General features: G+C 33.1%; 1 protein-coding gene across 2 annotated transcripts in view; it reads right to left on the reverse strand.

Annotated features, from left to right (window-relative positions):
• Positions 1 to 201: 201 nt before the first annotated feature.
• Positions 202 to 15697, reverse strand: part of LOC148620441 (uncharacterized) — a 28615-nt gene continuing 13119 nt past the window's right edge. Inside the window, exons 10-13 of one of the 2 annotated variants that reach the window (XM_088581329.1) lie at positions 13772 to 13870; positions 12340 to 12418; positions 8796 to 12122; positions 202 to 645 (exon numbers count right to left, since the gene is read on the reverse strand). In XM_088581329.1, the coding sequence (XP_088437455.1) occupies positions 11750 to 12122; positions 12340 to 12418; positions 13772 to 13870 (551 nt within the window). In that variant the 3' untranslated portion in view covers positions 202 to 645; positions 8796 to 11749. Of the gene's footprint in view, positions 646 to 8795; positions 12123 to 12339; positions 12419 to 13771; positions 13871 to 15697 lie in introns of those variants that run through there. The other variant, XM_088581330.1, reaches the window with a different exon arrangement.

Raw genomic sequence — 15697 nt, forward strand, 5'->3', positions numbered from 1 at the left:
AGATTGTATTGTATTAAAAAGTTTTTCCACCTGATAACCTCCTGAAATAACCATCAAAGTGATTGTAAAATTTTCCTTTTTAACATACTGATGTGTTCAAATTCACTATTGAAATAATGACTGGAAAATTTTCGCGCACTATTTCTTTATATAAGCAATCACATAATATCTACATCACAGATGCTTTAGGATCAATCTGAATAGCTTTTCTCTATCTTTATTAAGAATATTAACATTTTATTACATTATTACTGTGACAATCTCCCATAGTAGTCCAGGGAAGACTAATTAGGGGTCCCCTTAAAGTGACAAACCTCATCCACAGGGTACATTCGGTTACACTCATAATAAAAACTATTCTTAACACTTGTTCACTATTTATGCTTCATATAATGTATCTGAATCGAATTTGTATAATGATCTCCATCAATTAAGTAACACATACTGTTCCAACTCTTTTGAATTTGATGTTATTTCGCAATTTTCAAATTGCCATTTCCTCTGATAATTGAAAAACTGAATTGCGTGTGTTTTCCACCTTGTACATTTATTCCAAATAAAATGTCTTTTTCATTTAGATCTCGAATTGATATTCCTAAATTTTGACATACCTTTGGAATTTCTTCGATAATTATTTTCATTTTCCTACAATTGAAAAAATGAAATATATCTTCTTTACGATTTATACAAAAATGACAATTGCCACCAGATATGATCATTTCTATTTTCTAATCTTTGTATACAATATAGTATGCATACATTTGCATTGAAATTGTTTTATCTTATTTTCTATGGAGATTTTTTTTCCGACGCAGTCGGTGTAGTATCACTTTTTACCCTTTGGCCTTAAAGACGCTCTTCCATGGAAATGCAATTCACCTGATAGCAATTCTGTTTCCTGATTGGCCAAAAACTAATAACTTAGATGTGTTCGAAAAAAGACGAAAATTAAAATTGGCGTGCAATGTGTTATTTCCTGAATGAAATTTAGAAAATCATGAATACAAAAGAACAAGTTTTACTGCGTCGACTATCTTTATTTTTAAAGATAGTACTTGAGTAAGATTTAACCATATTTCAGTCGATTTCCAAAACCCATGTACGAACGTATTTGTCTACTTTTATTGAAAATTTGGTATAACATCTTTGGGAAACATTTCTTGGATTGACTTCATATTTTGCGTCTAGTTAACGTAGCCAATATTTCACAATAGCATTCCAGCTATCAATCGGTTCATGTATAATACGATATATAAGTTTTGTTGTTGACTCTGGACATAAAAGTCGATGATGCCTATTCCTCTCCTTCCAGTTAAACAACAAACCTTTCTTTTAATTTGATTGACTTTGTCCAAAACAAAGTCCCAAATCAGCTTCTTTATTATCTTTTTGAACTAGTCAGGTATCTCCCTTGTTTCACATTCAAAACTACAAGGGGCTATATTTTTTTTAACAATTACAGTTTTTTTTTCAAATATTATCAGGTTTCTACTTTCCAGACTTGGATACATCTCTTTACTTTTTCGATGATTTGTTTCCACAAAAAATCCTCGTCCGTCAATGTTATTCCCATGATATATTCCAAGTGTCTTTACATTATCGTTTGTCCAGGAAATTTCGGTTTGTTTTTTTTTCTTTTAGATTTACTTATATGCATAAATTCTTTGTCTTATCCATACTAATTTTTTACCTCGACGCCTTTCCGTATTTTTAGAACACCAAATGCCTTTTCCGTGGACAATTCGTCTATGTTGAATAGCTGAGTAATTAAACTTGTCTCCATCTAAATTGTTATATAACCAGATTTTTCTATCAAAAGTTTTTGTCTTGTAACGTTGACAGTTCACAAATATTATTGATGCATCATGATCACTTATAGATCTAGGTATCTGCAAGACATCAGAATAGTTACTTTTAATGCCATCCGATATGATGATGGGATCTAGCAAGGTTATAAAACGATCCGTACTTCGCGTCGGTTTATCAAGAGTAATCAAGGGAACCAAGGTTATAGCGGTAATCAAAAGAATGTAATCCAGGGACAAAGACCAGACATGGAAGAAAGACATACACAACAAAGAACATAAAGTAACTAAAATCATACATACAAAGTTACAAAAGTAAATGAGCAACTCGGACTCCACTAAAAACTGGGAGCATGGACCAGGTGCACCGGTAGGGTAAGCGTCCTATGCTTTTCTAGAAACACCCGCCGAGTTGCTCATAAAAAGTCAAGTCCGGGGTAAAAACGAGGAAAGGAAAACTATGACCCCTTGAATAAATCAGTTTTCATGGTGCTGATGGATACACCATAACGATCCACGAGTTCATGATGACGACCATAAAACTTCTGTAGTGATGACTTCAATCTTGTAGCAACATAACCCTGTTCAAGAAGCCTATTTGTTAGAATTCTAGCGCGATACAAAAAGTCTGCGTAGTTTCGGCAAGCTCTGGCATAACGTATGAATTGTGATATGAACACTCCATAGGCAGGAGCCGAAGAGATGTTGCCACATATGAAAGGAAAGTTGACAATTCTGAATGAAAAGTCATCACGTTTGTCGTAAAGTTTGGTCAAAAGTTTTCCTTTACCATCGATTTCTAAGTGTAGGTCAAGATATGAGGCTGACTTCACGGTGTCTGTAGTATCTTTTATCTCAAGTTCTTTGGGGGTAGATGCGATGTATCAAATCCCCGAAATTAGGATTGTTTAAAGATAACACGTCATCTATATAGCGGAAACATTTTGCAGATTAAAACGGTTAATGATATCAAATATTGATATCAAATAGTTTATTGTGTTGTGTTACAAATAAGCCCGAGTTCAAATCACCCGTAATTATGATATTATCATTCATCTGAAGAGAAGTTTCGATCGCATAAGAAAGTCGTGCCTAATATCCGCCGTCAGACCAGCCTGACCTATATGTACAACTAAGGAGAAAACATTTACCGTTAGCACGTGCTTCAACCCAAATTGTTTCATCTAAGCTTGTTTCAATTTCAGGTTTTCGATAAATGTGTACAATGTGTTTAGCGTATACCACCTCCAGAGTTATTTCTGTCTTTACGTATTATATGTGAAAAAGTATCGAGGGACAGATCCTCTATGTCAACAATGGGATCAAGATGTGTTTCAGTGATCGTTACCATATCAAATTCGTCTACAAAAGTTTGGAAATTCTAGTTTGTTTCTCAAGCTTCTGATCTTTACATTACAAATAGACCAAGATCTATCTAAGGACTCTGTGAATACATTTAATATGCTTCCTTGAGATTCTGAACCAGGATTTGTTCGACATTGCCAATAAGTAATATAAAATGAAGTGCAAATAAAAGGAAGGCGATATTAGTATTTCGGATTAGACTCTGACAAAGCGATAGTTTGGCGATAAGGAGCGTACATCAGATGTTGGTAAGTAATATATCTTTATACGTATCTGTTTTCGAAGAACTGTAGAAAAAATGTTCCTCGTCGCACGTTGAACCAACCTATTGCAGCCCTGTAATCTGCCAAAAAATTACCCATTGGGTATTACTTGGCAAATATATCTATTGAAATTCAAGACGGGGCTTCCCAGTGTTGTAGCACACAGTCTCAGAAAAATAAAAGAAGAGTAGAGCAACACAAAACATAAATAAATGCAACAACAAATAAAAAATGAGAGAGCCATCTTGTGATATCTGCGTTGGTTTTGGAGACCTCCCAGGGATTTTTGTTTTAATTTCAATAATTTTGGTTTGTTTTTGCAATTATTGGCAATTTTACCACTAATAAGTCCAAAAAAGGAAGAAAATAGTAGTAGTAGACTTTTTAACATTGACCTAAATCACTGGGACTTTCTCTTTCTTAATGATTCACAACTTCTAGTATTATAACTTAGTGCCAGTATAATAAGTTTAGGTGATGTCACGTACTCAAATGAATAAATCAATTATAACCAAATTTAATCTCCCTATAGATTGTAATTTTAGAACATCGTTGACCTGATTATAGTAGGTGACATCTATTTTTATCTTCAGCAGTCCAAGGAATTATAACACAATTATAACGGTCCGCTCCACTCAATTTTGCATTTAAAAAATGTAAGATAATATTCGATGCTATTATTAATATAAACGATCAAATTAAATTAAATTAAAATTAATGCTTTTTATCTTAAGTTGTTTTTGTTTTTTAATAACCATTTTTATTTTGATCTTTTGTGAGTGGAACGGAAAACAATTATATCGTTATCATATAGAGAGGTAACATAATACACTAGTTGGTTTTTGTTACAGTCCATATAAATATACTAATAGTATACGATCCTTAGATGGTAGAAACTTTTGCAACTGGTATATATCAAAATACATAATGATATGATATGTTTAAGGGAAGACAATTCAATGTGGCTCTGAAAGCAATTTTAGCCATTTTTAGAATTGAGACAGGTTCAAGTAATATATCATTCTTACTTTATAGGATATTTTGTAATACACATGAGAGTAGTATTTATTGTAGAAAACATGTAATAATACACAACTAATAACAATGTCAACTATCAACACATATACAGCAGTATTATGACTTCAACAGTCTTGTAGAAGCAGTTAATAGAACCTAGGCATATGGCTGCGCAGTATCATTAACCTCTAGCACTGACTGATGTGATACAGGATTGGTTTGTCCAACTGCAATCACCCTCTCTAGCCTTCCAATGTCATGGTGGTCTTTGATAATTTGTTTGTGAGAAATTTTAGACATTTTAACAAAAATTCTGCCATCTGGTGTCCAGTAAGCCTCAATCATGCTGTCACGTTTCAAGTCTTTTTGTCAAGTATGATCTAAATTCTGTCAAGTTTTCTGTGATGAAAGTACCATTTTGGTATTCTTTTAGGTACTTGTTGTTAGAGTATACCAACTGCCCCTTTTTGTAGGATAGGAATCTGACAATTATCTGAGATTTTCCAGTGAATATGTTTCCAATTAAGTGGGATCTACCTATGTCTTCACTCTTAATGCCAAGGCCTAGTTTGGTGTTGAAGACATCCAAAGCAAGGCTTTCAGTATCAACAGGGTGTACAACTAGTCCATTCTCATCTATTGATATTGGGAAGTTGTGCAACCTTAGACTAGTTCTTCTGGAATACTGCTCTTGATTTTCAAGTCTGGATTCTAGCTGGTCAATCTTCATGTATAACAGGTCTAACTCATTCTCATGCCCTTTTGTTGCCAGTTCTTGTTGTTCAGTTACTCTTTCTAGTCTTTGTGATATTATGCATTGCGTGCACCTTTCATTAAGCTCCGATATTGTTTTTGTTGTGATTCAAATATATGCGCGAGTGGTTTAATGTCATTGTCTACAATGCTCTGGACATGAGTTTCAATGACCTCAATTAGTTTTTCTGTCAGTACGGGTATGATGGCGTTAATGACTTCATCACTTTTTAATGCACCAATAAGTTGTACAACTATGTTTTTCCTAAGAGTTTTTTGGTGAAGAGGGATGTCAGGTCACGGATTGGTCTTGTATTTGATTAAATGTACCATGCAGATCATTAGGACTGTCTGGGTCTGAGTGTTTGGTTCCACCACTCTTTATAGTAGGAGTTGATTCAAGATTAGATGAAGAGGGCGTTGGCTGAGAAAGTGAAAACTTGAATTTTCTGTTTACATCCTTGGTGGCGTCCATCTTGTCACCTTGATCGGTCGAATGTGACATCGCGTTTATTATGATACAGTTTCTTACATTAGGCAATTTTTCTAGTGTCAATGCAATAGAAGTATTATAGATTGTAATGCAACAAACCAATTCTCTTAATTATTGTGCTATCCAACTAAATAATCCCGAAAAAGGGAGAGCTCAGTTAGTCGTCCATCAATCTAGCACATGCTCATTCAAAAAAAATTTCGTCCCAATACAAAATTTAGATTTCAGCTATACTTCCATCTTGCCCAGGAGACTTATTTTGTTTCATAGATTTAAAGGCACCGTGTATATCTACACTTGTTATATCACTATCCAAAACATCTCTTTCTTTATTATCTAATCTATGAACAATAAAGTCTGTTAGATATTGTGCGTCATCTTCATCCCAACCCGCCGATTCAAATAAATTTGAATAGAAGTTGACCTGCTCTCGTAATATTGAATAAGTATCATATTTAAAATCGCCATTATTAGTTTTAATTCTGTCCCATAGTTTGTCTTTATCGCGCTTGCGTTCTAAATAACAAAAACAGTATTTCGACGAATTTTTACCTTCTTCTGTCCATTTTATTCTAAACCTTATATTTGCGGATTCCGTTATTTGCATATAAAAATCTTTTTTATAAGATTTTTAGCTAATTTATTTCTGTTCAGCCAAATTTGTGTCGCGATCTTAAGATTTTCAAGATCTTTTTTTTTTGTTTTATTTATTTTCGTATTCAAACTTCGACTGACTTATATGGTTAAGAAATCATTTTTTGTTTATGTTAAAACAATTTGAATATTTCTTTAAATTGTTCTGATTTTTTAGTGTTTAAATTCATGACCCAAATGCTCAGGCCCTTTTCAATGTTTTCGATTTTTAAATTACTGGCGACCATGTCGTGATCACTAAATGGAAAATAATTATTACGTACATCAAATAATTGACTGTTTAGAGACTCGCTTGATAATTTGTAGTCAATTTTTGACTTACTTGTACCTCTTTTGAAAGTAATACGTTTACGTTCCGGGTTATGAACCCCTTCTTGAAATCAATTAAAATCGTTTCTATTAATCGAGTGAATTTTTTTACATCCGCGTCATCTACGTGGTGAGGACGGTTTCGATCAATTTATTTCCCAAAGAATGATATGATATTGAGCATCTGTGTCGCTTTCTTTAATGTTTGCCAGTTTATCATTTATTTCAATCAAAAATATTTTCTTTCCATTGCCGTCATTTTGTGCATATATGTTGATAATAATATAATGTCAATCCTTTGCTTTGACTTGACATATTATTACTCGACCATCGTTTGCCTTATAACGAATATTGACGTTATCTATTAAATATTTCCTTATATGTAATAAGGTTCCTACTCCCCTAGATTCTGTAGACCCACACTTCTAAAGGCTTTCACCTCCCCTTTTCTTCCATTCTGTTTGCCAAATACTTTTTTTTTTGCGCAATAGTTTCTTATATACACACAATATCAATTTGTTGGATACGAGCCGATGAAAGACACGCCACGTTTTTTTTTATTATTATTATTATTATTATTATTATTATTATTATTATTATTATTTTCTTTTAATCCATTCAAGTTTATAGTCGATAAGGTTAAGGTCGCTTAATGGGTTTTACTATAAAATTCCAGCGTTGCTTCCGATATCGATGATCGTTTGACACATCTGGAATCACTTGTTCTAAATAACTTTTCAGTTGTTTCTAGATGTTTTGAATATATTTGGTGCAAAGGAAACCAAATTGCAAATTATATGTGTCACCCATTGCCTGATCCTTACATAGAATGATACTTAATACTTCCCGCTATTTTTCCATAGTTCACCTAAATTTGACCTCTCAACATTTGGCAAACGCAATACTTTGGTTATTATTTCCGGAGGTCATGATATACAATAAAATCTTATTGTGTTTTGTTTTGTTTTGTTTTGTTTTGTTTTATTTTGTTTTGTTTTGTCTTTTTTTCTTTTCTTTTTTCTTTTTTTTTCTTTGTGTGTGTGTGTGTGTGTGCCATACACATTTTGCCCGATTCTTTATTCTTTAGTAGAGAAGTACTTAAAAGATAAGATCATCGTATGAAGCAGAAGGTGTATAAGTTGTCGCTCTAATTTCAAGTTGATTTGCGTAAACTAAGATGTAAATAAATTAGTAAACAGAAAGGCGAAAATTTGTCTTTACCGATGTGCAGCAAGAATGTTCAGCTGCAATCTGCTATTTAAGCGCATTTCACTAACGAAGGTCCACAGGACAAACTATCAATACATGGTTAAATGTTTTGGAAGAGTAATCAAGGGAACCAAGGTTATAGCGGTAATCAAAAGAATGTATTCCAGGGACAAAGACCAGACACGGAAAACAGACATACACAACAAAGAATATAAAGAAACTAAAATCATACATACAAAGTTACAAAAGTAAATGAGCAACTCGGACTCCACTAAAAACTGGAAGCATGGACCAGGTGCACCGGTAGGGTAAGCGTCCTACGCTTTTCTAGAAACACCCGCCGAGTTGCTCATAAAAAGTCAAGCCCGGGGTAAAAGCGCGGAAAGGAAAACTATGACCCCTTGAATAAATCAGTTTTCATGGTGCTGATGTATACACCATAACGATCCACGAGTTCATGATGACGACCATAAAACTTCTGTAGTGATGACTTCAATCTTGTAGCAACATAACCCTGTTCCAGAAGCCTATTTGTTAGAGTTCTATCGCGATACAAAAAGTCTGAGTAGTTTCGGCAAGCTCTGGCATAACGTATGAATTGTGATATGAACACTCTATACGCAGGAGCCGAAGGAATGTTGCCACAGATGAAAGGAAAGTTGACAATTCTGAATGAAAAGTCATACATACGGATTTTACACTACATGGCGAACATTTGTCGATGTTTAAAATTAAACTTGACATATCAACTTCTCGATTGTTAATTAATCTATTACCTGATTGTGTGCCAATAGGTCCAATATTATAAATCATCAAATAAGGGGTAGTTTGCTTTCATTACAACATAAACCTTTACAAATATATATTTACATAGATAAAACAAAATAAAATACAAAATATAATTCATAAATTTAAAAGACTTACTACCTTCAAGAGAAGCTGCCCATGATAATGATGTACAAACACAGATAAAATACCATATAAATGTCATTCTTGATATTAGTGCTTTGACATGTGTACGTGTTATTTTCATGTGGTCATATTTATCTACATCACACAATTACCTCATTTCCTTCCTTTAGATGTACTTTATTGTATACATCGATTGATAGTTATATACTAGTTTGTTTAGTTAAACAAATTCATAAAAGTGTGAATAAATTTAATCATGCCATAAACACGGAAAAAGTTAATTTTAATTGAAGAATTGAATAAAAATTCATCGAAAACAAGTGATGATCTCTGATACGACTAATTTTTTTTTTAATCTATCTTTATTGAAATTACGGTTATATGATTGAAATAATAATTCGATAGGCATGTCAAATGATGAAAAAAGGCCGAATAGCTTTACTCATTTTATACTGGCAAATGTGAATTTAAAAGCTTGATTTGAGTTAATGCGGGTAGAGCGTTATTTCGAAAATGGAATGCTACATAGATATATAGTCATTTGTCGACATTTGTAACGTTTGAACTCTACATTTGATATTCATACTAAAAGTTGATGCCATTGAAATTGGGTACATGGATAAATCAACATCAACATCTTGATTCAAAACTTTTAACGTTATGAGCCAGGTTACTTGCTGATTTTAGAACTAAGTGTAAATAAGTCAGCAGTGTATAACACAATATATAAATTACCTGTATCGACAATATACATATCAATGTTACGAAATATGAAAAAATATTGTTTGGAACAGTGTATTCCAGTATATCGATGACAATGTCTATGAAACATGCACTCCTCATAAAAACCATGCAAAGTGTTATTCATGGTGCCTACATATTTTTATTTTTGATATTTTGTTAAAAATGTCATAGTAAACAGAAAGTAACTTGTGATTTTTTTCATATAACCATGTTCATAGGAGATAAAAAATACATTGTAGATTTCAAAATTATGGGAGAAAACTCTGTTGATGAAACTAAAATACAATATAATTTATTGGATTTTTTATGTTGATTATCTCTTAAGAGCAGGTAGATATGAATGCATAAATACACACTTCACAATATAAACCAAAAAACAACTTAACTACAAAAATAAAAATATGAAGTCTTTTTTGTGATGTTTCACATTTTGTTTTCAGATGATTCTTACAAAGAGAGTACTTAAGTTTCCAAACAGTTCTCGAAATTGAAAGATACACATCACCCGGGATAGAAAAACTAAAGAATTACTAACAGGTATTATGTTCTGGTAAAGTCATGTTATCATATAAACAGAGGGGACCTCAGTATCACAGTTGATTGTGGTAATGGAATAATTTTGACACAAGTTTTGCAAATTCTGAAAAAAACACTATTCGAAAGGAACAAAGAACACAAAACTGCTGACCAATATATCACACGGTAAAGATAAACTATGTATCAATAATCATGATAGTCTCGTAACCATCTTCATTAGACAAAAACTTACAGGTGAGGATTCTTAGATTTAAAAAAAAAATAATCATGTCTCAAAATATAACTTCTTTATGTCCGCCTACCCTTTCATATATATCTAAATTGACGTACTAAGTCCATGCAAGTTAACTTTAATAAAAGTCACAAAAGAAAAAACATGACAAAAGCAAGCCGGCACAAATTAGCACCATTTCCAAATATCACATGTGCTATCATTAAGCAACAAAATAAAATAAAATAAGCATTAATTTCCGTTTTATCAACCAATCAGCCTATACCGACAATGCTTGCACTTCCGAGATTGGCCGAGAATTTGCGATTGTTTATCAATACTAACATTATCAAATTTATGATATATACTGTTCTCATTATTCTCCTCTTTAGCATACACTGTTCCTTATAACCGTTTACTTTGGCAATCGTAAAACTTGGCAATTTTTAGAAAAAAAGCGAATATGTAAATTTTGGCGTTTTTAAGTTTTACTGATGTTAAACTTGGCTTCAAGTATTCAAGCTCAAAGTAAATATTTTTTTGTGGGATCGGTATCAGATCGCTAAAATGGGCAAAAATTAACACCCCGCAAAATAACCAAAACAGTTATCAATTTAGTATTATCAAAATAATATCATTAAACACCAAATCAACACAAAGGAGGCAACATTTTTTATGTATTAAAGGACTTCTGAGGAATCATTACAAAATAATTTGAAATGTCTTACTTCTCCTTAACTTAAAAATTGGTTGAGGATAAAACTGTCAAATGTAACAAAATATTTAGGTGTGTAGTTAATGATAAATAGACATTAACATAATCAGTAACATGTGAGATCTATATCAAAACCGAAATGCGTCATTGGTTTTGTAAAGTAAAGGTTCTAAAGAGCCTGGACCACGCATTTTGCTTAATAAGCAGCGTTCTATTATTGTAAAAGCGGCATTTTTTCCCAAGGCTCTACCTAATAAACATTCACATCAATTTTCATTAAATTCTGTCCAGTAGTTTCTAAGGAGAAATAAAGTAATAACATTAACAAGGGCAATAACTCCAATATGACTGAACAGATTTACATTAACATTTGACCACAGATATATCACATCATGCTGATTACTTTACCTCACGTCAGAATGCGACTAAACCTTACACATTTGAAAGAGTAATCAAGGGAATCAAAGTTATAGATACCAAGAACCAAAATATGCGCTAAAACATTTTTCTGGACCCAAAGTTTTATTTTATTAACGGCGGCCATATTTGTAAACGGATGAACAATATCCACGTCAGTTCTATGCAAAATACACTAAGAAACATTAATTCCAAATAATTATTGATCTAGTAGTATCAGAGGAGAAGAAATTTAAAAAAAAAAGACGACAATGATGGATGACGACGGACGCCAAGTGATTGCAAATGCTCACATGACCAGGTGAGTTAAAACATGAAGGTAATTAATGAGATTGTTTTTACATATTATAAATCGTACATGTCGTTTCCTTGCCTTTGCGGTATGTCTCTGTTTGTAGAAGTGGTGTTATAAACGTCATCAGAAATTGTGCTGATGTCATACGGATCGTTGTCTTCACGGTGTTTAAACAAGAATTGGCTGACATCATATTCATTTTCAACATAACCTGATATGTCATAAAGAGCTACTGAGCTAGTGTTAGTCTGTTCTGGTTCACCGTCCCCTAAGCGGTTATAAACACCTTCTCCTGTTGTACCTAACAGTGCTTGAACTTCAGTTAAGGGGAGGTTGACTCTATAATATTGTGCATCTGTTTCAGGATCAAGATGAGTTTGTACTTGAGCTTCACCATCGGGTTGTTTATATTTTGTGAGTTTTCTGAATTATCAAATCAAACACATTAATAAAACGATTTAGGACAGAATTCAAAACAAAATTAAGGATGTTTCGTCAATCATCTATATTTACATCCTATTCTTATAAGGACGATACAAAGTTGCTTAAATTATTTGCCTCCAAGCATGCTTTTCGATGGCATAAAATAATCATTAAGGGACGACTTGCGTGTGAACATTTTATTGATAATGTCACTTACCGTTTACAAATAAAAACTACGATCAAAACGATAACAGTAAGAAAAACTACAGCTCCAACTAGTCCGCCAATAATGCTTTCTGAAAAAAAATATAACTACTGCTTCTGAATAAAAAAGAAACAAGTAAGGTTGTTTTAAAAGTGTTACCGATTAGGCCACCAATAATCACTTCAAAACAATCAAAGCTGTTACCACCCAAACAACTCCACCGATGATGCCTCGGGTAATATAGAACCAAATAAAACAATTACTACCCAAACCACTCCACCGACGATGCCGCCGGTAAAATATAACAAAGACAATTATAAAAAAATACAACTACTGCTCAAACAAGTCCACCGATGATGACAATAATGAGACAGCACGTAATAAATACCGTAAGTAACAGCGGGTGCTTGAGGAAGGTAACCATACATCGCACCGATAAAGAAACACAAACTACCTGAAAAAGTTAAGCAGTTCCAATATGAATTCCCACGAAAAACCAGGAGTAAGAAGTGATATCAGGTGCACCGGAAGAACAAAAAAACCAGTCACCTCAGACATCACCTATCACATTGCATTCACTACCATATGGAATAATGTAATTGGAAATGGGCCATGATTAATAGAGCGTAGGATACGGGAGCTGACAAATCGGCATTAATTAGGGACATATTGTTGACAAACATATTTGTGCCTTCCATAAAACTGCAAATCTAAGTAATAGTAATATATTAAATTCCTAACATGCATATTTCATGTTTATGAAATGTAAGGTGTTTTGAATATGAAAGGGGAAACATATTCTCATTTTTTTTATTATCCTTCTTAATGGGTCTTTTCGACTGCACATATTACTGACAATTCATGACTTCCTCAGTGTCTCTTTGAAGACAGGAATTTATAACCATTTTAACTATAAAACATCATGATTTCTAAATATCTCATTTCCATGACAAAATGTGGTTTTTATGTTTCAACAATATTGCATTATTTTGTACTTTGGACAGTTTTAGTTCAAATTCTGTTTGGGAAAAGATGTGCACAATTTCCATTTTTATAAAACATTCAATTGAAACAACCGCATCAATTACTCACCAATTATTATTTTTGAAGTATTATTTGTACGTACTGAACAACCATGCTACATTATTGTGAAAATTTTGCATAATATGAGGTATAATTATTGTGTCAAGACCAAAACGATTGAAATAGGATGCTAAATTCAGCAAATATAAGTTCTACCATGAGAAATTTAAGGAGATCAACTCGGGGATCGGAATGAAAAGTATTATTTTTAGTAATATGCAATATGAAAAGAATGATTTCTCATATTTTTTTTTCCATTCCTTATTCATTTGACCCGACTGCAAAAAAAAAAAAAAATGTAAAAAAAATATGTGACAAAAAAAAAAATAAGTATACACTATTTAAGTGGTTCTTATATTACCTGTTTTATTTTTTGGGTGTATTGAAGTTCCATCAACAGTATTTTTAAAGTCATTCGTAGTAGTGATTCCTTCTCCTAACCCTGTAGTAGACAGTTTGACTGTAGATAAAAACAAACATATTTTACTAGACTAGACTGACTGCACACCAGAAAGTCCCATGCATGATAGTCATATGAGTTAAAATGTTTGATTTTCAAATGAACTCGGATATCTTAATCGTTCGTTTCAGTTGAATGAGGTAAACCTAGGGTAAGGTACACAACTCTTGTAAATCATTTGAACGTTTGTATACAGCATTTACATCAATCTCATGTAAGCATCAAAGTAACTTGGATTGATCTCATTCTGTTTCAAATAAAAGCTTAATAGGCTCTGGTACAATTGAATGTGATACAAACATGTCACTGATTTCAACAGTTATGTCTACGTTAGGTCTACGTCCTTCAATATGATCGTTATATTAAAACCTATTTTGTCACAAAACAAATGATTATTAAATATTACACAGCCGACTTGAACACTATCAATCAAAAGATCGTCTGATTATAATTTAATATCAAATACATGTATTAGATAAATATACAGACCCAGGATTCAAACAAACAATAAAAAAAATAACATAATGCAGGTACAACAAAAAGAGAACGAACCCCTACCCCCCCCCCAAAAAAAAAGATATAAATAAATAAATGAAATAGAATAAAATAACAAAATAATGCACACATATATTAACCAAAAAAATGAATGAGAAACTGAGATTTCTAGGAGCATGGACCAGTTGCATGGGAAGGGAATGTGTACTCTGCTTTTTCTAAAAACATTCGTTGAATTGTTCATACTATATCTGGGAAAACGAAAGATTAATCCTATCGTGGTGCAGGTGGATACGCCATAACGACAAAACGAGTTCGTTATAACGACCATAAAACTTTCATACAGATGAAAGAGTAATCAAGTTTATAGCGGTAATCAAAAGAATGCAATTCCTGGACAAAGACCAGACATGGAAAACAGACACCCACAACAAAGAACATATAGTAACTAAAATCATACATACAAAGTAACAAAAGCAAATGAGCAACTCGGACTCCACTAAAAATTGGGAGCATGGACCAGGTGCACCGGTAGGGTAAGCGTCCTCTGCTTTTCTAGAAACACCCGCCGAGTTGCTCATTAAAAGTCAAGTCCGGGGTAGACGAAAAGGGAAAGGAAAACTATGACACGTTGAACAAATCAGTTTTCATGGTGCAGATGGATACACCGTAACGATCCACGAGTTCATGATGACGGCCATAAAATTTTTGTAGTGATGACTTTAATCTTGTAGCAACATAACCCTGTTCCAGAAGCCAATTTGTTAGAATTCTAGCACGATAAAAAAAGTCTGCGTAGTCTCGGCAAGCTTTGGCGTAACGTATGAGTTGTGATATGAACACTCCATACACAGGTGCTGAAGGGATGTTGCCACAGATGAAAGGAAAGTTGACAAATTTGAATGAAAAGTCATCACGTTTGTCAAAAAGTTTGATCAATAGTGTTCCTTTACCATCGATTTCTAAGTGTAGGTCAAGATATGAGGCTGACTTTACAGTGTCTGTAATATCCTTTATATCAAGTTCTTTGTTGTAGATGCGATGTATCAAATCCCCAAAAATAGAATTGTTTAAAGATAATACGTCATCTATATAGCGGAAACTGAGATTAAAGGATCTAGCTAAACGATATTCTTCCTTTCGGGTCAGATCAGCTATAAAGTCTTGAATGAAGGAAGCATAATTGTAAGAAGACGGATCTAGCGTGAGATAAAACGTATGCGAGGGTATGGCAAACTCTAGTATATTGCATGAGTCATAAAATGAAGACTTCATACCCTTCTGAAGGGGTGTTGTCACACTTAAATTGAAAGTTGACGATATGAATCAATG

This window comes from Perna viridis, chromosome 4 (assembly GCF_037379345.1).
Source record: "Perna viridis isolate PV_CMFRI_1.1 ecotype Kerala chromosome 4, ASM3737934v1, whole genome shotgun sequence".
Classification (NCBI taxonomy): domain Eukaryota; kingdom Metazoa; phylum Mollusca; class Bivalvia; order Mytilida; family Mytilidae; genus Perna; species Perna viridis.